The following is a 25,650-nucleotide window of genomic DNA, read 5'->3' as shown; positions in this document are numbered from 1 at the left end:
TGTGTGATGGGATGCATTAATGGACAAACCTTATTGTAAAACATCTGAAATGTTGTTTTGGTCTTTCTAAAACGCCTCAGCTAAAGTCTGTCATCACAGTGGTTCAGTATTATTATATTATTACCTTCAGATGCTTTCTTGAGCATCTCCAACAGCCAACACATTGCGTTCATTGCATTTCGTCTTCTGATCCGCAAATAATTTAATATAATAAAGGTGCACATTTGCTTCTCTGATCGCACATAACTACATTTTTCTGTCTGATATTTGCTGCTAGTTTATCAGGACATGATGGTTTAGTTCTCTTTAGCCCCTTTCACACAGTGATACCGGTAAATATCTGGAAAATTTCCGGAACGACTTTACCGGTATATTCAAAAAAGCGCTGTTCACACAGGCGAGGACGTTACGGAAATTTTCCGGAAAAGAGCATTCACACATCCATTCCAAAATACCGGTAAATTCTGACATCATTCACCACAAATGAGCTTTAAACGGCTGCGCTTGTATTTGTAAACATTTGACTAAATTACAAACTCTGTGGATGATCAATATTGTGAACAACTTTCGCAGGATCACTTTCGCATGTCGAGATGTTTATAATATGTGCGTGTGCAGGCGCTAACAGGCTGTTTCACAGGCACACGCAAAGCTTGAAGGTAAACAAACAACGGCTTATCATACGCATGTCATCGATGATTATATACACAGTTGACATAAAGAAGAACATATAAACGTGATCTGACTAACTTCTAGCAGCTAAATGTGTCTGGAAAAATATTCAAAGGCTTTTATTCTCATAAACCGCGCGGACGTAAATGCGTCTGACTGTTGTGATTGGCTAAAGCAGACGTCTCACGTCAGCACGTTCTAGACGTGCACGCGCTTATTACGGCAATCTTCCTTCTGCATTCACACAGCGCAGCATTCCGGCAAATTGCCGGTAATGTTACAACTTCTCTTTCCGGAAAATAGCCAGAACGAATTTACCGGTATTTTCAAAAAGGACCTGTTCACACATACAACCTTTCCAGAAAATTGCCGGCAATTTTCCGGAAAGGTCTGTATGTGTGAAAGGGGATTTTGTCTCATTGGATGGAAACGCTGCTTTATTCACAAATGTTTTATGTGACATTTCAGTTTTGCACATGAATCTAATTTGCATCTTTGGATAAAACAGAGCTGGTTTTCTCTCCAGTGTGGATCTTCATGTGTTTTTTACGGTTTGCTGATTGTGTGAAACTCTTCCCGCACTGAGTACATGTGTACGGTCTCTCTCCAGTGTGAGTCCTCTGGTGTCGTTTCAAGTCTCCGGGTAAAACAAAACTCTTCCCACACTCAAAGCACGCAAACTCTCTCACACCGGTGTGAATCTTCTGATGTTTTCTTAAATATACCTGAAGAATAAAACTCTTTCCACACTCAGAGCAGGAATAGGGGTTCTCATTTATATGAACTCCAAGATGGACCTTCAAATCTGAACGGTTAAAATATGATCTGCCGCAGTGATCACATGTGTGTGGTTTCTCTCCAGTGTGAGTCCTCTGATGTCTGTTTAAACTTAACTGTTGAGTAAAACTCTTTCCACACTCAGAGCAGGAATATTGACCATTGACACCTTCCTCCTCCTTCACCATCGGGTCTGAAAATCAAGTACAGAAAAGAGAAATGTAAATTAGGGATGCAGATGATTAATCAGTGACAGATTAATTGTCAAGGAACATTTTAATGAATGGTCAATTATTTTATTTTATGATGTTTTTCCCACTTTTCGAGTCGGTCTCTTGACATTACGTGTGGGAGACGCATTAAACCCCATTGTGTGGACAATAACACACCGGTCTCAGCTCAAGCAGAGCCAAAACAGTTACAACTGAAAGCATTTATGCGTCATTTTGGCATCACTGTCAGCTACGTCTGCACTGAGGCGGCAGAAAAACAGCAGAAATGCAGATTACATGATTTATTGTACTGTTGGGTTTTAGAAAAGAAATAGTAAGAAGCTCAGGCTTAATTTTTTTTAAACACCAAAGAGATGTGCAGTACACGATTGAGAGAATCATCTTGCCATAATCTCCACTAAAACACTGAGAAGGATCAGGAAATCTGGAGGTTAGCTTTAAAATATAAAACAACAGGTGTTGTGACAATTATTGCTAACGCTAACAATGCTACATTTGTATTGGTTTAAGAACTTAGTCAGGGTTAGACCTATAATTACATCGAGGGTGGCACAGCAATCTTCAGCTGGCCAGCACTGAAAATAATTGGAGGTATCCAGATAATCCATATTCCTAAAACTTAACACAGCTATTACACTGCAAAAAATGCTTTTCTTACTTAGATTTTTTTGTCTTGTTTCTAGTCTAAATATCTAAAATTTCTTATATCAAGAAGCATTTTGTAGACAAGCAAAACATATAGTCTTGTTTTGAGAAAGAATATGCCAAAATGAAGTGAGTTTTTCCTTAAAACAAGCAAAATAATCTGCCAATGGGGTAAGCAAATTAATCTTGTTTTTTCTTTTGACGTAAGATTATTTTTGCTGCTGACAACTGATGCATTATGTAAACAACTGAAAAACTTTCTTTCAGGCGAGAATGACGTTGAATATTCTTGCAAACACCACGACTGCAAAGTAATGGTGCTGTTGGCAGTGGAAACACAAGCTGATCATATTGACCTGGGGCCTCATGTACAAAGACTTGCGCTGAATTCATACTAAAACATTGCGTACGGACAAAGCATTAAATGTGCGTACGCAGTAAAAAATTCAGATGTATGAAACACTGCGTACGCTGAATCCCACACATATTCTCTTTGTACATCCAAATTAACGGAAAACGGAGCACACATGCATGAGCGCAAAAACCCCTCCCTGCCTCCCTGAACTCATTCTTCTTTCCCCCCACTACATATCAGATTTTGCCTACTCTTCATCACGAGGAAGACAAGTAGGAATCATTAATAAGTGTGTGTATTATGTTAAGCGCATTTGAGCATCATATTATTTGCACATTTATTGAATGGAAATGTTTCTGATTTACATATGCAAATTTGTCTTCAGATGGCGCCTTTATAGCAATGTGCGTGCAGTCGATCGCTCAGATTACATTGGGAAATCCGGCGATCGCTGCAAATTGCGCTTTATTATTTGGCTGGTCAACTGCATGGTATGGAAACCTTATATACCTGCTAGACATGGGGATGATCCCGTCTCATACAGCTGCCAATGCACGGCTCAAAGATACTTTGTAGTGTGCAATTTAACACAACTGCCTCTAGGAGTCGCAGATGAAAATAAAACAAACACACACAAGAAAAGCACATACGCCAGGCATGAAGTTAGCACGGACCAACGCACATTCTCACGTTCATTTCATCGTTAGTAAATCGAAACGTGAGCGAGAAATCTTACAGACCTTAGATAAACATAAACAGCTCGTCACACTCCAAAGATAAAGGAAAACATGAAATCTAGAAGGGCTGGATCTTTTACTCACTGTGAAAGATTCGTGCGTGTCTTCCTAGAGAAGACAAATGTCTGAAACTCTTCCCACAATCAGTGCAGTGATACGGTTTCTCTCCAGAGTGAATCCTCTCGTGTGATTTCAGGCACCCTGAATCGCTGAATCTTTTGTCGCAGTGTGAACACTGGTAAGGTTTCTCTCCAGTGTGGATCCTCATGTGACGACTGAGATCATATTTATACCTGAAACTCTTTCCACACTGAGTGCAGGTCGAACCTTTAACAGCTGCACTTCCCACTAAAATACTTTGTTTAGTCTCTGATGGAGTTTCTTCTACACTTTTGACCTGATGTTTCTCCTCATCTTCACTCTCCTCCTTCACATCTGAAAATGAAGTAAATAAGTTAGATTTTAAGCGGCTAGTCAACCCCTGCTACAGATTGTGGTTCCACACATCATTAACTGTCTGGTCTTTTATAGCAGAAAAGGGGACAAGACACACATGAACAAGTCCGAGCAAGTCTCAAGTCTTTCACCATCAAATCTAAAGCCACAGTTCAGACAAATCAAGCTCTCAAGTCAGGGGCTCACTCTAAACAAGTTGAGTCCTGATATGTTTAAATCAAGTCACATTACTTTAAACTGAAAAAGAACAACCTGATGGAGATCTTAATAATGAATAAACACAAACCTATTAGTTCTTCAGTGTCTTCCTGTTTAATTCTGCAGGGTTCTGGATCACTCATCTTCTCACTGTCCTTCAATAAACTCTGTCTTTGCAGATTTCTCTTCTTCCTGATGGTCTGATGCTCGTCTTCACTTGTAGACTGATGGGAATATTCCAGTATTTACAGCTGAACTCAAGGGGAATGAGCTGCAAGAGGAAACAGAAAATTATGTTTAATTTACTCCAATTGATTAAATAAAATATTATGAAAGTTAATGTGATCTTAAAACAATAATACAATTAACATAACGTTATACAGGAACTACTGATATGAAATGAAGAGGATTTCAGCAGCTCTTATAATATTGATGAGCCTCAGACTATGAAGTCTCATTAAACAGCAGCAGATCAGTTTGCAGGATAAACTAATTACTCTAGTTTACCGGCTAATGTTTTTGCATAGCGACCTACAAGTTTAGACTCCAAGTGAGATTTCATTCCAACACAGAAATTAGATTGCTAACAATAACTAGCAACACAAATTTATTAATATTTTGTACTTAAAACTCATATTTCAGTGGATTCCCATTATTTCCCTTGTCATATCATACTTCGAGATATAACACAATTCTCACACATTTTTTTCCTCCCAGAGCTCCATTCCGCCTGCTGTATTGTTTTGGTCAGCAGACACACAGATAGAGGTGAACTCAATGCAGAAACTAGTCGCAGATTGTCGCTTTAATAAACTGTAAAGTGTGTTTTATTGTTGTGTAAACACGAGAAAAAGCGTCAACGACTCACCTCAGCTCTGAAGACTCGACGCTGAATGAGCGCGTCAGTGCTGACGTCATCACTGCGAGGCGGGAGCAGCGGAGGAATGTAAACAAACGCGCCAAATCAGCTACAGTGAAACCAAAACATGTGTTAATGAGGACAAAAATCTTAATCACGAGTGAGGTGAAATATTGTTTATTTGGCACTTTATAATAAAAAAGCAAATTTGATCCTTCATGTTGACAGAAATAACAGTATTATGATCTTTTCCTGAACTAACTTTTAGTAAACAAACGTACAAACTATTGAGAGATGATTTATAAGAAGTAACATTTAAAAATTATTGAAGCTTATGACAATGAAATGATGATCATATATCATCTTTAGTAGCCTCAGATCATGTTGTTTGATGAGGTACTCCATCTATAAGCTGATCTGAATCCCACAATCAGCTGCTGTCAAAGATTTAGATGACGTTTCTTCATCCGTCACCCGCATAAGAGTGTTACACACAAACTAATTGTTTTCTGCTCATCTGAGTAGATTAGACGAGCGGCCAAAACTCTTCCCACTGGACCTCATTCATAAAACACCCAGGGCCGGCACGTCCATAGAGGCGACCTAGGCAGTATAGAGAGGGTGGCATCCGCAACACCTTTCTTACCACCCGCGTCCTCAGTTATGTCCGCGACACCTCCCTCGCCACCCGCGTCCTCAAATATATTCGCGTATAGACGACTGAAGGCTGATTTATACTTCTGCGTCAAACACCGGCGTATGCTACGGCGCTGACGCATAGGCCTTCGCCGTGGCCATCGCCGTCACTGACGTGCAACTCTCAAAAAATGTAACTACACGTCGCAACGACGCGTAGAGTAAAGCCTGATTTATACTTCTGCGATTTTTAGAGTCCTGTGAAGGAGCTCCGGATGAAAAGTTTTGTTCTGTGTTTACCTCATAGTTAAAGTTGTTGCACGTCCGCCGGTTCCTGCCTCAAAATGAGCGAGTTTGAGTCACTTGTACATCCCGGAAGTGTTCAGGAAAAGCAAAAAAGCAGAGAAGAAACTCGACACAGAGGAACATTTACACCTCACTGCCCACTAGCGTTTCGGAAGTGTTAATGCAGACCAACAGAGACAGAAGTATAAATGCACAGCCACGCGCGTTGCCTGCGCCGTGGGTTACGCCGGTCACCTGACGCAGAAGTATAAATCAGGCTTGAATAGAGAGGGCAGCGTCAGCGACACCTCCATCAGCACCTGCGTGTCCTCAGTTATATCCACACATAGGGTAGTAGAATTGAGGTCCGCGACACCCGCGCGTCCTCAGTTATATCCGCGCATAGGGCGGCAGAAAAGAGAGCGCAGTGTCCGCGACACCTTCCTCCCCCCCTCAGCACCCGCGTGTCCTCAGTTATATCTGCACATAGTGCGCTAGAAAAGAGGTCCGCAACACCTCACTTCATTTTCATAACCGGTCATTTTGGTTTTCACATTGGGGTTGAGGGCGGCATGATCGTCCTCTGCCTTGAGCGGCAGTTCAGCTTGCTCCGGCCCTGAAAACACCACAGAAAAAAATACAAACTAAACAGATGAACACTGTTGCGTTATTAGTGAGCTGTTCGGCATTCTGAAATTCATTCTTTGATGCTAAGTAGTGCTCCATCACATGGTTTCCTCTACATTCATTCTTCCATGGTGGGCACCACACCAAAATTCATCTCGCCACGGTTACATTACAGGTTCTCATTCAAAACATTCAGCCGTTTTTTTAATAGCGGGTTATAATCGCACCAAAACAAATTAAAAGGTAAGTGAATTATAACAGCGCAAACTTCTCTGTAATCATAGTAATGCTGTGCGTAATTTGTTTAACCCTTTAAAGTGACGTGCTGACTGACTTACTGACAGAGGCCAGCAAACACGACGTAGCTTTCTGTTATGATGAACACAGTTTCCATAATTATACTTCATAGATAAAGGTCTGTGGCTCTGCATATAATGACTTTATCTTGCTGGAGTTTATAGCCGTTTCACTTTCATTCAGGACGCAATAATGTCACTATGTAGGTTTAATGGAGACATTCATAAATATTCCTAGCAAATCCAATAAATGTTGGAGACATACTTACTACATAAACACACTAAATCGCACTTCAGCAGCGTTTATTCGAGAGCGCACAAGAAGATCTGCACTTGAGCAGCATATATCTGAGGGCGCGCAAGAAGTTTTGTTCACAAACAGAGGAAGTCTGCACTCGAGGACAGAGATTCGCTCGTATTACATGAATGAGATTTTGACTTGTAATACTGCGCTCATCATTTGTCAATGAAATAACGACACAGGTAGATGGTGGATCTGTGTAAAAGGCCCAACAGAGACTGCGGCCACAGCTGGAAAAAATCCTAGAGGAAACACTGCATCATGATAGCTGTCGATAATAATGCTAATTAGTTTATCAGGACATGATGGTTTAGTTCTCTTTGACTCATTGGATGGAAACGCAGCTTTATTCACAAATTTTTGTGTGATGTTCCAGTTTTGCACATGAATCTAATTTGCATCTTAGAATAGAAACCTATTACGGTTTGATGATTGTGTGAAACTCTTCCCACACTAAGTGTGTACACTTTTCTCTGGAAAGATGACTGTAATTTAAAATTCAATGTAATAGTTTTTTATTTTTATTTTATTTATTTTGTTATTATTATATATATATATATATAATTTTTTTTTTTGCATTTTATTTTTTAATTATTTATTTTTTAATTTTTTTAAGTATGGTATATTATGCTATGTTATAATTTATTTTAAATGTTATTTTAATTTAACAAATGTTGGTGTGTGAAAGTAGACTCTGAAATATCATAAGTTAACATTCTGTACTGTTTGTTGAGTTTTGTATTATAATTAAAATCAATAAAAACAAAGTTGAGAAAAAAATAATCATAAAAAAAATAAAAAAGTGTACACTTTCTTTCCAGTGTGAGTCCTCTCATGTTTTTTCAGGCTTACTGACCAACAAAATCTCCAGTGGTAACACTGGTACAGTTTCCCTCCAGTGTGAATTACCTGGTGTCTTTTCAAGCTTCCGGGTTTAATAAAACTCTTTCCACACTAACACGAATAAGGCTTCCCATTTGTGTGAACTCCAAGATGTCTCTTCAGACCTGAAGAACTCAAAAATGATTTGCCGCATTGATCACATGTGTGTGGTCTCTCTCCAGTGTGGATTCTCAGATGCCTGTTAAGGTTTGCCGTTTCTGTGAAACTCTTCCCACAATGAGTACATGTGTACGGTCTCTCTCCAGTGTGAGTCCGCCGATGTCTGTTTAAACTGGACTGTTGAGTAAAACTCTTTCCACACTCAGAGCATGAATGTTGACTATTGACACTTTCCTCCAGCTTCACCATCGGGTCTGAAAGTTAAGTACAGAAAAGAGAAATGTGAAATAGGCAGATGATTAATCAGTGACAGATTATTTTTTACAATAACATTGCTTTAATGGGAGATTACTCCCCGTTTATCTGTAGTTCACTGGTGATATGAGACCTTTAGCCAGGACAGATTACTGTGCATATTTTAGATACATGACCATAATTTTTTTTTTAAATATAAAGTTTTTTTTTTTAAGAAAAGTTTTGTTGTATTAAAAAGTGCACATATAAAGCTATAATTTCCTTGTTTTTACACATTAAAAAATGTGGCTAAGAAATACTTATTTGGTGTGGTCAGAGACAAATTGGGTAAATCCTGAATTTTGAGTCCTGAAAAGTCATGAAATAAAAACTGATTGCACTGTGACACAACCCATTTGCTCATGCACACTGAGCAAGCTCATACACAATACACACTAGATGTTAAATGAATGAGAAGGCATGTGGACACAACACAACATCTAAATCAAGTCGTTTTAGCATATCAACGTCGAATTTAAGCCAAATAAATTTTCCCAACAAGAAAGGTGTGGCTAGTGAAAATGGCAAGTGGCTAGTAATGTTGGAAATCTACTAGCCACAGTGGCTGGTGATCAAAAAAGTTAATGTCAACCCTGCTGAAAAATCCAGCTTAAACCAGCCTAGGCTGGTTGGCTGGTTTTGGTTGACCAGCCTGGTTTTAAAGGGGTTTTGGCCATTTCCAGGCTGGTTTCCAGCCATTTCCAGCCTGGTCCTAGCTGGTCAGGCTGAAAAATGACCAGAAAAATCCAGCTAAAACCAGCTTGTCCAGGTCCAGGCAAAGTGATGGAGCTGTTGGCAGTGGAAAAACAAGCTGATCAGGGTGACATGAACCGTGATGAACTGCTCAGTGGAAAACGAGACTTTACAGATCTTACATAAACAGCTCGTCACACTCTAAAGGCAAAAAAATCCTACTAAATCCATACAACCCCTTTAAATGTGTGTCATCAACTACACAATTACCCCTAAATGAGTCGACCTAGGAGTGCTGGATCTTTTACTTACTGTGAAAGTTTTGTGTGTGTCTTCGTAGAGAAGATGATTGTGAGAAGCTCGTCCCACAATCACTGCAGCAATACGGTTTCTCTCCAGTGTGAATCTTCTCGTGTGTTTTCAGGTGTCCTGAGTTATTGAATCTCTTCTCACAGTATGAACACTTGTACGGTTTCTCTCCAGTGTGGATCGTCTTGTGTATTTTAAAGCGTCCTGAATGACTGAAACTCTTGCCGCAGTGTGAACACGTGTACGGTTTCTCTCCAGTGTGAGTCCTCTGGTGTGTTTTCATGTGTCCTGAATGTCGGAATCTCTTGTCGCAGTGTGAACACTTGTGAGGTCTCTCTCCAGTGTGGATCCTCATGTGATGCTTGAGAATGTGTTTGTCCCTGAAACTCTTTCCACACTGAGTGCAGGTCAAACCTTTAACTGCTGTACTTTCAACTAAAATACTTTGTTCAGTCTCTGATTGAGTTTCTTCTTCACTTTTGACCTGATGTTTCTCGTCATCTTCACTCAGTTCTTCACTCTCCTCCTTCACATCTGAAAATTAAGTAAGTTAGATTTTAAGAGGCTACTTAACCCCTGCTGTAGTTTGTGGTTTCATACATCACTTACAGTCTGGTCATTTGTAGCAGAGGTGGGGAAAAGTGACACATGGTCAAGTCAGAGTAAAGGCTGATTTATACTTCTGCGTCAAACACCGGCGTATGCTTACGGCGCTGACGCATAGCCCTTCGCCGTGGCCGTCGGCGTCGCTGACGTGCACCTCTCAAAAATTGTAACTACGTGTCGCAGCGACGCGTAGCGCAAGCTCTGTGATTGGTCGGCTTGGTATCGCTGATGAGTCTGGGCGGGACCGAGAGCCGCGCAAATAGCGCAAGCTGGACGCGAGCCAAATGGAGCGATTGTTTACAAGTGTGGAGTCCCGTGAAGGAGCTCCGGATGGAAAGTTTTGTTTTGTGTTTACCTCATAGTTAAAGTTGTTGCACGTCCGCCGGTTCCTGCCTCAAAATGAGCGAGTTTGAGCCACTTGTACATTCAGGAAGTGTTCAGGAAAAGCAAAACAGCAGCGAAGAAACTCGACACAGAGGAACATTTACACCTCACTGCCAACTAGCGTTTCGGAAGTGTTAATGCAGACCAACAGAGACAGCACGCAGAAGTATAAATGCACAGCCACGAGCGTTGCATGCGCCGTGGGTTACGCCGGTCACTTGACGCGGAAGTATAAACCAGGTTTAAGTCACAGTTCAGACAAATAAAGCTCTTGTCAAGTCAGGGGTTCACTCTAAACAAGTCAAGTTAAGCTTTAGATCAGGTCACATTACTTAAAGTGATTACTTTTTTATACATATACATTTTTAAACGGAAAAGATGAACTTATGTATCTTATTAATATCGCAATAATCATATGTAAATCTGCTACATTAAAATCTGAATGACAAATTGTGTCGGTGCCAGTGGTGTAGTGGTTAGTGCGTCGACACATGAACTCCGCTGCTCACAATTCCAGTCTCACTGCCCTATCCCGATACAAGCGTGCTGCAAATTTTTAATAAAAAAAATTGTTAATATGAAATATGAGTAATGAAAACTGATGAAGAGCTTAAAGCTTTACAACCTCACTGCTGTTCAGCCTCATTATTGATGAGTAATGAATAAACACAAACCTATTAGTTCTTCAGTGTCTTCCTGTTTAATTCTGCAGGGTTCTGGATCACTCATCTTCTCACAGTCCTTCAATAAACTCTGTCTTTGCAGATTTCTCTTCTTCCTGATGGTCTGATGCTCGTCTTCACTTGTAGACTGATGGGAATATTCCAGTATTTACAGCTGAAATGGAGGACGAGCTTCTAAATAATAAAGAGAAAAATCAGCTTAATCTTTACTCATTGATGAAATAAATTTTCAATTTTCAGATCTGAAGGCATCAGTATAACTGAGGTATAAACAGAAACTATTGACATTAAATAAATAGATTACATTAGCTTACAAACAGTTTTTTTTTGCATAGCAATCTATATGGTTAGAACTATGTTGTGCTACAAACTCATATTTTGGTAGATTCCCATTCTTACCCTTCTCATATCATACTTTGTGATATAACAAACACAAATGAGGGATAAAGTCTTACACAGTTTTCCTCTCAGAGCTCCTCTCTGCCTGCTGTATTGTTTTGGTCAGCAGACACACAGATAGAGGTGAACTCAATGCAGAAACTAGTCGCAGATTGTCGCTTTAATAAACTGTAAAGTGCCGTGTCCCAATTTGCATACTATCTGTCCTAAATAGTATTTGAAAATAGAATTAGCATGTCCCAAATTGTAGTATGTTGAAAAAAGTATGCCAAAGGTTCCTGGATGGTTTACTATTACCAGTAAACATTTTAAGTGTATGGGCTCTATTTTAACAATCTAGGTGCAAAGTCTAAAGCACAGGGTGCAAAAGCATTAAGGGCATATCCGAATCTTCTTTTGCTGTTTTAAGGATGGAAAAATACTCTATGCACGAAGCGCATGGTCTAACAGGGTTGAGCTTATTCTCTTAGTGAAGTTTCCCAAACTAATTTCGAGATGAGCACGTGATAGAATTGACTACAGCTGATCCTTATCACTAATCACTAACTAGCCAATCGGATCACTCTAAATTTAATATAAATATCCAGCCTAAACTCCATTCCTCATCTTCGTTTTTGGAAACCCCCCCATCCTTCCCTTCTCCCTCCTCCTCAGTTCGGGCGTCACGGCAGCTCAGTGGCTAGAACTGTTGCCTCACAGCAAGGAGGTCATTGGTTCAACACTAGCTGAGCCAACCGATACTCTCTGTGCGGAGTTTGCATGTTCTCCCCGTGTTCGCGTGGGTTTTTTCCGGGTACTCCAGTTTCCTCCCACACCCAAAAAACCATGCAAAGTTAAAGTCACAAGCACATACTACAAATTAGCGCCAATAATGATTTATTTTGGGAGCTATCGAGAACTACCTGATCTCATATCCCTCCTAATGCTTATTGACCAGGCGGGAGCCTTGGGCTCATCTATCACCGAGCTCAGGGTTCTCTCCCGGGACAGCATGCCAAACTAGCTTAAATAGTCAAGCACTATCTAAGTGTGAACTCTTGAAATGAGTTATAGGTGTGAATAAACCAATCAGAGTCTCATCTCCCATTCCCTTTAAGAGCCAGTTGCGTCACTCCATGGCACATTTGCTATTTACATGGCGACTTTGTAAGTGTAAAAACTGAACGCTTCACTAGCAAGAAAACAGTTAACAGAGCATCTGCAATAAGAGGATAAAGAATGAGCCTTCTCCAATCACCCTTTACTTTCACTTTCTCTTTTTCATAGACCAGGAAGCGGTGTTGTACGCACAGGCATCCATTACCCTACATATTTAATTTTGTTTATTTAAGCGCAAATATTCGTTTCAAAACTATTTCTAAATTCAGTTCTAATTTCCAGCAAACGAATAAATGAACAATAATAACGAAGTGTGGTCAAAAAACCGAGTTATATCCAAACACACATCCTGTGCCCTATATGGTCCAAAACATGACAGGTGGACATATTGTTGGGGAAAAGAATATATATTTTATTATCTTTGTCTCTTTTTCTTTTCAATAAACAATTATTTGTATTGGTCATTTAAAGACATATTAACTGAACTTCTACTGTTGTGTGTGGGATGCTCTGCATACTAATCAGCATTTTTGCAGAAGTAGATAGAGATGAACAGGCCTGATTGTCTAAAAATTGACTTGAGCTAAGCAGCTAGAAACTTCTGTCAGCAGTACTTTTAACACAGAATATGTGCAGTTGAGAAGGGCTTAGACTTTTTAATGTTGTGCAGAGAACTTGTAGAAAGAGAGGGCGTATGTATGGGCTGCAGCCAATGGAGGACTGGAGAATGATTGACATGTGACGAATTCCACTAAGCTCCACCTGTTAATATCAGCTGCCTATATAAGTCGAGGTCAGGAAATGAAAGTTGCTGCGCAACTCCTGAATGTAACTCTTGCATTGCATTGAGGATAACAGAATTCTGTAAATCAAATTTATTCATTTGTATCCAATAAATTGCTTATATGTAAAAGATTGAAGAAAAAAAACTCTCCTGACCTTTTATTGAACACGCATGGAAGCCCACTGGAAAACACTTAAATCACGTTTTCTGAGTTATATTTCATCTTCAACAACAAAACTGAAATATGAAGACGTGTTTGGACATTAACGTCTGAATGCAGAATTATCCAAAGACAAGTGATTTCTCTGCATGAAAGACTCGTGGATGGGAGATCAACCTGCTGCTGCTTCTCAAATAAGATATGAAATTAAATATGACAGAAATGTCGATGACTGACAGGGCTTATAAGTAAGCAACACGGCGATCTGTAAACGAGGAAGTAGCGTTTCAAAGCTTGCGTACTCTTCTGTTACACACTCGAAAGTATATATTTTCCTTCACAAAAAAGTACATACTTTTAGGGCGCAGTATGCGCACGCGATTGAGACGCTGCGCGTGTTTATTGTTGTTTAAACACGAGGAAACAGCGCGCACGACTCACCTCAGCTCTGAAGACTCGACGCTGAATGAACGCGTCAGTGCTGACGTCATCACGGCGAGGCGGGCGCAAAGGAGGATCGTAAACAAACGTGACAAATTAACTATTGAGAAGCCAAAACATTTGCTTATTAGGACGAAAATCTTAATCATGAGTGAGGTGTAAGACTGCTTACGTGATCCTTCATGCTGACAGATATACCAGTGTAACAAAATGATCTTTTTTTCCTGAAGTCAGAGCTCATAGGGCGGTCACTTTCACTTTCGGTTTGAGCGTCAGTTCAGCTTGCTTCCAACTAACTTACTATAAACAAACGTTATTAACACACTATTAAAAGATGATTAATAAAAAAGTAACATTTAAAAATGTCTACTTTAAGCTAATAACAATAAAATAATGAACATATATTCATCGCTGGTATCCAGTTTCAGAAATCACACAAAACAAGTTCAATAAATCTTCGTTTTTATCTTAAAACTGTGAAGTTTCTCTTTCCTGAACAGACACAAACTGAACATGCTGAAAAACCTCTAATGAATTAAATTGAGCAATCACAGGTGATGAATATGCATAATTCAGCATGATATAAAAACAAGCTTTGCATTTTGATAATTTGCATAATAACATAATCACAACATGAAGCAAAATGACTGAAAGGTCTACAATAATAAAAGCTTCAGATGAGGAACTCCATCTATAAGCTGATGTGAATCAACGAATCATAAACTGCCGAGGAAACACAATTACAGATTAAACTCCAGCATGCGCATCAAATAAATGTAATGTGATTTAGTGTGAACAGATCATGTGATGATAAATGTGTGTGATTGGACGCATTAATGGACAAACCACATTGTAAAGCATCTGAGATGTTGTTTTGGTCTTTCTAAAACGCCTCAGCCAAAGTCTGTCATCATTGTATTATTATTACCTCCAGAACTCTTTGAGTTGCTGCATAAATCTACATTTTCTGTCTGATATTTGCTCCAGTTTATCAGGGAGTGACCATTTCGTTCTCTTTGACTCGTTGGATGGAAACGCTGCTTTATTCACAAATGTTTTATGCGACGTTCCAGTTTCGCACATGAATCTAATTTGCATCTTTGGATAAAACAGAGTCCTCTCGTGTTTTTTTAGGCTTACATACTTGTATGGCTTCTCACTAGTGTGAATGACCTGGGGTCATTTAAAGCTTCCAGGTTTAAAAAAACTCTTTCCACACTAACATGAATAAGGCTTCCCATATGTATGAACTCCAAGATGTCTTATCAGACCTGAAGAACTCAAAAATGATTTGCCGCATTTATTACATTTGTGTGGTCTCTCTCCAGTGTGGATTCTCAGGTGCCTGTGAAGGTTTGCTGATTGTGTGAAACTCTTCCCACAGTGAGTACATGTGTATGGTCTCTCTCCAGTGTGCGTCCGCTGATGTGTGTTTAAACTGGATTGTTGCGTAAAAATCTTTCCGCACAAAGAGCACAGATATTGACAAGTGACACTTTCCTCCTTCTTCACCATTGGGCCTGAAAATTAAGTACAGAAAAGAGAAATGTGAGATAGGATTGCAAAGGATTAATCAGTGACAGATTAATTATCAATCAGCATTTAATCAATGGTCAATTATTTTATTTTATGAAGTTATTCCCACTTTTCCGAGTCGGTCTCTTGACATCACATGTGGGAGACGCTTTAAATCCCACTGTGTGGACAAAAACACACCGGTCTCAATCAACACTGGCGCCCCCCAGGGGTGTGTCCTCTCCCCTCTGCTCTTCACCCTGTACACGAATGACTGCACTTCACCTGTGTCAAGCACCTGAAGTTTGCAGACGACACCACATTTATCTGCCTCATTCAGGACGATGACAAGTCTGCCTACAGACAGGAGGTTAAGAAGCTGGCTGTCTGGTGCAGTCACAACAACCCGAAGCTGAACACACTCAAAACAGTGGAGATGATAGTGGACTTCAGGATAAACGCCCTTGCTGTCCCCCACTGACCATCATGGTCAGCATTGTAGTGTCATTAAGGTTCCTAGGCACCACCATCTCTCAGGACCTGAAGTGGGACTCTCCATTGTCAAAAAAGCTCAACAAAGGCTGTAATTCCTTCGTCACCCTTCAAAAGGAGCAACTGAAACTGTTCAACACCTCCCATCATTGAATCAGTCCTGTGCACGTCACTAACTGTCTGGTTTAGCTCAGCTTCTAAATCCGACCTCCGAAGACTAGGTCGAATAGTTCGTAATGCTGAGCAAATGACTGGTACAACCCTCCCTACTCCCCAAGAACCGTACTTATCCAGAGCGAGCAGAAGGGCTGCCAAAATCACTCAGGACTCCTCATACCCAGCGCTCTGTGAACTTTTACCTTCAGGTCAATGCTACAGAGTACTGCGCACCAGAACAGCCAGACATAGAATGAAGTCATTCAGGTTGCTGGGCACCACCATCTCTCAGGACCTTGAGTCGGACACTCACATTGACTCCGTTGTCAAAAAAGCTCAACAAATGCTGTACTTCTTTTGTCAGCTGAGGAAGGTCAACCTTCCAAAGGAGCTGCTGAAACAGTTCTACACCTCCATCATTGAATCAGCCCTGTGCACGTCAATAACTGTCTGTTTTAGCTCAGCTACCAAATCCGACTTCCGAAGACTACGTCAAATAGTTTGGACTGCTGAGCAAATGACTGGTACAACTCTCCCTACTCCCAAAGAACCTTACTTATCCAGAGCAAGCAGAAGGGCTGCCAAAATCACTCTGGATGCCTCACACCCAGCACTCTGTGAACTTTTAATTTCAGGTCGACGCTACAAAGCCTTGCGCGCCAGAACAGCCCGGCCCTGAAAAGAGTCATTCAGGTTCTATTCAGGTCATCTCTTAGGACCTGAAGTCAGACACTCACATTGACTCCATTGACAAAAAAAGCTAAACAAAGGCTGTAATTCCTTTGTCAACCTTCCAAAGGAGCAACTGAAACAGTTCTTTACCTCCATCATTGAATCAGCCCTGTGCACGTCAATAACTGTCTGGTTTTGCTCAGCTACCAAATCTGACCTCCAAAGACTATGTTAAACAGTTCATACTGCTGAGTGAATCACTGGTACAACCCTCCCTACTCCCCAAGAACTGTACTTATCCAGAGCGAGTAGAAGGGCTGCCAAAATCACTCAGGACTCCTCATACCCAGCGCTCTGTGAACTTTTACCTTCAGGTCGACGCTACAGAGCACTGCGCACCAGAACAGTCCGACACAGAATGGAATCATTCAGGTTCCTGGGCACCACCATCTCTCAGGACCTGAAGTGGGACTCTCACATTGACTCCATTGTCAAAAAAGGCTCAACAAATGCTGTACTTTCTTTCATCAGCTGAGGAAGTTCAACCTTTCAAAGGAGCTGCTGAAACAGTTCTACACCTCCATCATTGAATCAGCCCTGTGCACATCAATAACAGTCTGAGTTAGCTTAGCTACCAAATCCGACCTTCGAAGACTATATCGAATAGTTCGGACTGCTGAGCAAATCATTGGTACTACTCTCTAAGAACTGTACTTATCCAGAGCGAGCAGTAGGGCTGCCAAATTCACTTTGGACTCCTCACACCCAGCACTCTGTGAACTTTTACCTTCTGGTCGACGCTTACGAACACTACACAGCAGAACAGCCCAACACAGAAACAGTTCTTGCCTCAGGCAATCCATCCCATGAACACTTGATGATAGTAATTGTAAAACAATGATCACTACTTGCCATACACATATACACTTATTTATAAACGCACTTTACATGCCAATTTGCACATAACAGCTGCACATATAACATTGTGTATAGTTATTTAGCTCTACATACACTTTTTTATTTGTATATGTGCATTCACTACTTCTGTTTTTAAAATATATTACTTGTCTCTGTCATTCTGTTGCACTGTAGAAGCTCTGTCACCAAAACAAATTACTTATATGTGTGAACATACCTGGCAATAAAGCTCTCAACAATGAACTGCTCAGTAAAAACGAGACACACTCCAAAGACAAAGGAAAACATCAAATCAAATAATACGACTCCTTTAAACGCGTGTCATCAACCACATAATTACCCTAAATAACATGACCAAGAAGAGCTGGGACGTTCACTTACTGTGAAATTTTTTTGTGTGTCTTCGTAGAGAAGATAAATGTCGTGAACTCTTCCCACATTCAGTGCAGCGATACGGTTTCTCTGCAGAGTGAATATTCTCGTGCAATTTCAGGTTTCCTGGATTACTGAATCTCTTCTCGCAGTGTGAACACTTGTACGGTTTCTCTCCAGTGTGGATCATCTTGTGTATTTTAAAGCGTCCTGAACGGCTGAAACTCTTGCCGCAGTGTGAACACGTGTACGGTTTCTCTGCAGAGTGAATATTCTCGTGTAATTTCAGGTTTCCTGGATTACTGAATCTCTTCTCACAGTGTGAACACTTGTACGGTTTCTCTCCAGTGTGAGTCCTCTCGTGTATTTTAAAGCGTCCTGAACGACTGAAACTCTTGCCGCAGAGTGAACACTTGTAAGGTTTCTCTACAGTGTGAGACCTTTCGTGTGTTTTCAGGTTTCCTGAATTACTGGATTTCTTTTCAGTGTGGATCCTCATGTGATTATTCAGAGCTTTTTTACTCTTGAAACTCTTTCCACACTGAGTGCAGGTCAAACCTGTAACTGCTGTTCTTTCCGCTAACATACTATGTTCAGTCTCTGATTGAGTTTCTTCTTCACTCTTGACATGATGTTTCTCCTCATCTTCATTCAGTTCCTCACTCTCCTCCTTCACCATCACATCTGAAAATTAGGTAAACAAGTAAAATTTTAAGAGGTTAGTCAACCCCTGCTGCAGCTTCACACATCACTCACAGTTTGGAAATTTATATCAGAGATGGGGAAAAGTGACACATGGTCATGTCCGAGCAAGTCTCAGGTCACAGTTCAGACAAATCAAGTCCAAATCAAGTCAGGGGTTTACTTTAAACAAGTCAAGTCAAGTCCTGACAAGCTTTAGGTCAAGTCGAATTATGCCGAGTTCAGACTGCATGATTTTCCAAGTAGTCGTGTCACAGATGTTTTCACACTGCTTGACTATCTGGGCCAGCGTTTCGTCACTGCTTTGTTTACACTGCAAAATGTATCGGCGACAGGGGCTTTCACATTGCATGACTTTACTATAGGAAGAATCACAGACAACTTCGTCCAAACTACGTCTCACAGCCAAAAACACGTCGTATATCTTTTGTTATTGACTACATAATGAGAAAGAAGCCTTTAATGGGGTAGAAAATGTGCATATTTGCTCACCTGGGTTTTAAGGGAATTAGCCATTTCTCCTCAACTTAAGTTGATGATAAACTAATTTCTTTCTATATGAAACGTCAAATAGACACGGGTGCTCCTGAGTCCTGTCAAACCTCCACTAGTTTTTCCTCCATTTCGTGGGTCCAAATAAACTGAAAAAGAGCGCTGTTAACTTCTCCCCCAGCCTCCCGCTGGCCTGCAGCAGGTATACACGCACGCACACACAAGTGAAAGCTGCTCTCTCATTAGCTGTAGGCGATCGGTGATGTTATTTTCAGTCAAAACTCAATTCACACGGGATGATTTGACTCATCTGCGATTCTCTCAGATCTCAGCATCTTTGATAGTTCATACTGTGTGATTGTCATTACGTGCACGAGCAGCGATTTGCCTGTGATTTCAGGCATTTGTCAGCGATTTCTCAAAACCTGTCGACTAGCCAAAATAGGGGCTAAAATCGCGCAGTCTGAACTAGGCATTACTTAAAGTGATTACTTTTAATACAAATTAATTTCTAAACTTAAAAAATTAACGTATGTATTTTAATAATAACGCAATTAATTATTTGCATATCTGCTACATTAAAATCTGAAAGAAAAAGTAATTGTGTGACTTAAAATGTTAGGATATCCAGTCAAACATGTCTATTCATGTCTGTTTAATTCAATTTAGGAACAGTGAAGGCATTTTCACCTCGTTCATTTTCGTCTTGCATCTTCACACGACTGATGAATGATGGAGTGATTGCATCGGCATCTCTATGTTAGCCTACTATCATGCGGCATAAGAGTGCTGCTATTCAGCTTCCACATGTAATGTTAGTCCACACAAACACTTTAAAATGAGCACTGATTATCTGATCTTTGTTTTCAAATTCAATTGTGGATTCAATGCCATGTAAACTATTTTAATGTAAACAATATAAAATAAAGGGTAATATGAAAAAGAACGAAAACAGATGAAGAGCTTAAAGCTTTACAACCTGCCTGCTTCATTATTGAAGAGTAAGGGGTCGATCACACCAAACACGCTTTTACGTTCCAAAGACGGCACCTCACTGACTTTTTTGCTGACAAGCAAGCAATTTTATGTCTCTAGGCAACTAATGAATCAGCTGGGTATTGTGCGAGTGTTGCTGTTGATATTAATATAAACTTTATATTTGATAATATGTGGACGACGCAACGCAGTAGGCAGTGCTGTGGTCTCACAGAAGAAAGTTTGCTGGTTTGAACCTAGGCTGGGTCATTTGTCAATTCTGTGTGGAGTTTGCTTGTTCTCCCTGTGTTCGCGTGGGTTTCCTCCGGGTGTTCCGGTTTCCCCCACAGTACAAAGACATGTGGTACAGGTGAATTGGGTAAGCTAAAATTGTCCGTAGTGTATGTGTGTGAATGAGTGTGTATTGGTGTTTCCTAATAATGGGTTGCAGCTGAAAGGGCATCCACTGCGTAAAACATATGCCGGTAAAGTTGGCGGTTCATTCCACTGTAGGGACCCCAGATTAATAAAGGGACTAAGTAGAAAACAAAAATGAATGAATGAATTTAATAATATTGTGATATTCAAGATTTGTGAAGCCCTACAGCTCTGGATAACTCAAAACAGCAAACCGCGAGTTTCTCTTCCATCTTCAAAAGTCTCTGTTGTTGTCTTGACAACACAAACACTGCAGGCGCCTCAACGAAAACCCCACCTCTGGTCAAAGAGCATAGAATCACCAAGAGGCAACACTCTAGTGCGATTTGGGAAACAGCCACTAGATGGCGCGGCGGCCATTTTGAAATGAAACTTCAATAGAACAACAGCATATAATAAGTCTGTAAAATAAACTATTAAAAGTGCTGATGATTGTGATAATAAGTGCTGTATTGTCATCTTTCAGGCTGCATCTCAGCTTTAATGTGCTTTTTAAATAAATAAATAAAAAACAAAGCAGCTGCTTGCCATCGCAACAGCCATAAGATCCAATGGACAGCCGATCACTTTCACTTTCCTTTTGGTCATTCTATGCCAGGGCCAGGGGTGGCCAACCCTGTTCCTGCAGATTTCAGTTGAAACCCTTATCAAACACACCTGCCTGTAATTATCATGTGGTGTTCAGGTCCTAATTAATTGGTTCAGGTGTGTTTGATATGGGTAGCAACTGAAATCTGCAGGAAGGTGGCTCTCCAGGAACAGGGTTGGCCACCCCTGATCTATTCTCTTTGCTCTGGTTTCATTTGATTAGAGAATGAAAAAGACACGAGTGACATAACGTGATTTTTCCGCTCAGAGTTGACTTTTTTCAACTGTGAGCACACATTGCGCAGGGGCAAAAACATGAGGCGCAGCAGGCAGTTAAAAAGCAAGGCACGCAGGGCACATGAGCAGCGTGTAAAATGCCTGCGGCCGTTTGTAAATCATTTAAAAAAGGCGGCTCTCAACACAAAAAGTGCGTTCATGTGATTGGCCCCTAACGAATAAACACAAACCTATTAATTGTTCAGTCTCTTCCTGTTTAATTTTGCAGGGTTCTGGATCACTCATCTTTGTCTTTGCAGATTTCTCTTCTTCCTGATGGTCTGATGCTCGTCTTCACTTGTAGACTGATGGGAATATTCCAGTATTTACAGCTGAACTGAAGAAGGACATGCTTCTAAATAATAAAGAAAACAATCAGCTTAATTATGAAACATCATTATTAAACAATGTGCCAATTTGTACAGAAATTAGAGCGCTAACACCAACGAGAAACACAAATTTATGAATATTTTGTGCTACAAACTGTTGTAAAATAGGAATCTTTTTTATTATTATTTTTGTCTCTTTTTCTTTTAATCAAACAATTATTTGTATTGGTCATGTAAGGGTCATATATTAACTGAACTTCTACTGTTGTGTGTGAGTGCTGTGCATACTAATTAGCATTTTTGCAGAAGTAGATAGATGCGGGTCCAAAATTAAATTCAGCTCTGCAGAAACTTCCTGTGTGAAGAGAGGTGTAAAAACTGAACACAGAGCACAGAAAAGTATGCTTTTTTTTGTTGTGCAGAGAATTCGTAGAAAAACAGGAAGTATGTCTAAGGTGCGGCCAATGAAGGACTGAACAATTACTGACAAATGACGTTAAACCAGAACTCCACCTGTTAAAGTGCCATGAAACCCCCTCGTTTCAGCAGTGTGTTTTCACACCTCTACTTTGGAAAAAGTCAGAAAAGTGGGCGTGTCCAGCTCTGTTTAGGGGGGAGTGTCGGAGGAAGAAAAGTGGGATGGTGTGGGAGTGTCTATTTGGGCACGCGCGAGTTTCAGATTCAAAATATATATACACACACACACACACACACACACACACACACACACACACACACACACACACACACACACACACACACACACACACATACAGGAGAAAGTGATGGTGTTTAACCTACATGGACATCTGTAGTCGAATTATTTGCCAAATTATTAAATGGTGGACTTTAACTGCAGTTTGGCTCTTTCATTCAGGGAATTCATTCATGCCCCTCGCAACAAACGCGATATTTGATTCGAGGAGCTGCTCTAAGCATGTATTTTTCATGCAATGTTTGATACCGCACGGCGAATGAGAGAAAAAAAACCTCAGCATTTCCCGGAAACTTAGATGCACACGGCAGGTAGCGTCAGAAAGCCGCGTGTGTTATTCCGGTCACTAAATGCGGTAAAAACCCTACACGAGGTTAAAGTTTGGTTGTGGTGCTAACATGTTTACACTCTGTGCAATAGTTTGTTAGATACGAACAAACTGAATAAACAAAGAGCACTGGTCGCTCACTTACCAAATCTGTAGAGACAGGACAATCACCAGCAACTAGAGCCGCGTCTTTATTTAGAGGAGACTACAAGCGAATCAGGATCTCAGCGTTTGCAGATGAGAACAGCTCTCAGGTAAACAATGTTCCTCCTTAGACACGCAAGTTATTGTTGTCGAGCGTCGCGTACACTGTTAATCCACACGTTAGTCTGAGCTCTCACAGAGAGAAAATGAAAACGAAACTTAACTGCAGCAAACTATAAAAGCAACACTTCACGCTTGTTTTGCCAACACAACGTGGCGTCTCTGTCCTGAAAACACGGTGATAGTAATGAATATTAATGAAGTTGCAGAATAGAGCGCGCTGATTGGTTTGAACCAAGCTTTACTCATGCATTAATGCAGCACACTGTAAGACGTAATAAGACTCACTCTGGTACAGACGTCCAGTCTGCACGCTGGAATACACGCTATTATGTCATGACCGTGACGCAGCTTCAAAAATTCCTTTCAAACAGGAAGTACGAATTTGCTTGAAATAACGCAAAAACAACCAATTTACACTTTTTAGTGAAATATAGGTGTCCTAATAGTGTTTTTAGCAGTGTGGGACACATATACTACTGTCAACAGCTCAAAAAATGTGTTTTGGTGTTTTGTGACCCTTTAATATCAGTTGTGTATATATGCTGGAGTCAGGAAATGTATGTTAGTTGTGAACCTCTTGAATGTAATTCTTGTGTTGCATTGGAGTAACGTAACCCAGAGCTCTGTCATCCAATTATTCATTTGTATCTAATTAATTACTAATATTTTGGGCATGGAAGAAAACCCTCTCCAGACCTTTTCTTATTGAACACGCATGGAATTGGCTTGCTATTCCAACAAAACCCATTCTTACCCTTCTCACATAATACTTTGCCATATAACAAACACAAACGTGGAATAAATTCCTACACGTATTTTCCTCTCAGAGCTCCTCTCTGCCTGCTGTATTGTTTTGGTCAGCAGACACACAGATAGAGGTGAACTCAATGCAGAAACTAGTCGCAGATTGTCGCTTTAATAAACTGTAAAGCACACGTCTCAAACTCAATTCCTGGAGGGCCGCAGCTCTGCAGTCTTTCTTCAACCCTAATCAAACACAGCTGATCCAACTAATGAAGGCGTTCAAGACTACTAGAGACTATTAAGCAGGTGTGAGTTGGAAGTGGTCGGAGCTAAACTATGAAGAGCTGCGGCACTCCAGGAATTGAGTTTGAGACCATTGATGTAAAGAGTGTTGGAAAAAAGGAATTTATTTTTATTACTTTTGTGTCTTTATTTTTTTTATTAGAAAAATGTTTAGGCTGGCAACAGATTAATCAACCTTTCCTATTGTATTAGAACACATCTTGACCTGACACACTTCCTCTTTTTTACTGTGCTGCATACTTTTAAAAGGAACATGCTGACAAGTGGAAAAAGCAGAATAAGAATAAGTGTGGGGGCCTTTGTTTAACACAAAGTCTAGACATGTCACAAGTTGTCATGAGGCTTGTAGAAGTTGTGAAATATATTGAGGATGCACATAATTGTTCAGTTCTGGTATGCAGAGAAGGGTTGCAGAAAGAGGAAGTATGTCTTGGTTACAAGAGCCAAGGGACTGCAGAATGACTGATAAGTGACGTTACACCAAAACTCCACCTGTTAATATCAGTTGTGTGTATATATGCTGGAGTCAGGAAATGTAAGCGAGTTGTGAACCTCTTGAATGTAATTGTTGTGTTGCATTGAGGTAACATAACCCAGAACTGTGTCATTCAATTATTCATTTGTATCTAATAAATTACTAATATTTTTTGGCATTGAAAAAAACCCTCTACTGACCTTTTCTTATTAAACACGCATGAAATTGAGGAAGATATTCCAACAAGAGTTGCTGCGTCCCATTTCACATACTATTGTTTGAATATATAGCCAATTCCATGCATGTTCAATAAGAAAAGGTCAGTAGAGGGTTTTTTTAATGGCAAAATTTTTTTTAATTTATTAGATACAAATGAATAAATAGATGACAGAGCTCTGGGTTACGTTACCCCAATGCAATACAAGAGTTACATCTAAGAGGTTCGCAACTAATATACATTTCCTGACTCCAGCATATATACACAACTGATATTAACAGGTGGAGTTCTGGTTTAACCTCATTTGTCAGTAATTGTTCAGTTCTCCATTGGCCGCACCTTAGACATACTTCCTCTTTTTCTACGAATTCTCTGCACAACAAAAAAAGCATACATCTTTCTGTGCTCTGTGTTCAGTTTTAACACCTCTCTTCAGACAGGAAGTTTCTGCAGAGCTGAATTTAATTTTGGACCCGCATCTATCTACTTCTGCAAAAATGCTAATTAGTACGCACAGCACTCACACACAACAGTAGAAGTTCAGTTAATATATGACCCTTACATGACCAATACAAATAATTGTTTATTGAAAAGAAAAAGAGACAAAAATAATAAAAAATGATTCCTATTTTCCAACAGTTGCTGCGTCCCATTTCATAAACTATCCATCCTAAATAGTATTTGAAAATAGAATTAGTATGTGTCATATAGGGATGCACCGATCCCAATATTTGTATTGGACATTG

At 40.2% G+C, this 25,650-nt stretch overlaps 2 protein-coding genes across 2 annotated transcripts in view; both read right to left on the bottom strand.

Annotated features, from left to right (window-relative positions):
- LOC101882237 (uncharacterized) overlaps positions 1 to 13,983 on the bottom strand; it is an 85,832-nt gene extending 71,849 nt beyond the window's left edge. The window contains 2 exon segments of the mRNA NM_001446861.1: positions 4,160 to 4,329; positions 13,931 to 13,983. Of these exon segments, the coding sequence (NP_001433790.1) occupies positions 4,160 to 4,216 (57 nt within the window). The 5' untranslated portion in view covers positions 4,217 to 4,329; positions 13,931 to 13,983.
- The window catches only part of znf1162 (zinc finger protein 1162), a gene marked incomplete in the record, with an annotated part of 137,292 nt that overhangs the window by 43,589 nt on the left and 68,053 nt on the right, over positions 1 to 25,650 (bottom strand).

The sequence above is a fragment of the Danio rerio genome, chromosome 22 (assembly GCF_052040795.2).
Source record: "Danio rerio strain M-AB ecotype USA chromosome 22, GRCz13ab, whole genome shotgun sequence".
NCBI classification, from domain to species: Eukaryota; Metazoa; Chordata; class Actinopteri; order Cypriniformes; family Danionidae; genus Danio; species Danio rerio.
Note: the sequence above shows the minus strand (reverse complement) of the source record. Positions and strands in the feature narration are given on the sequence as shown.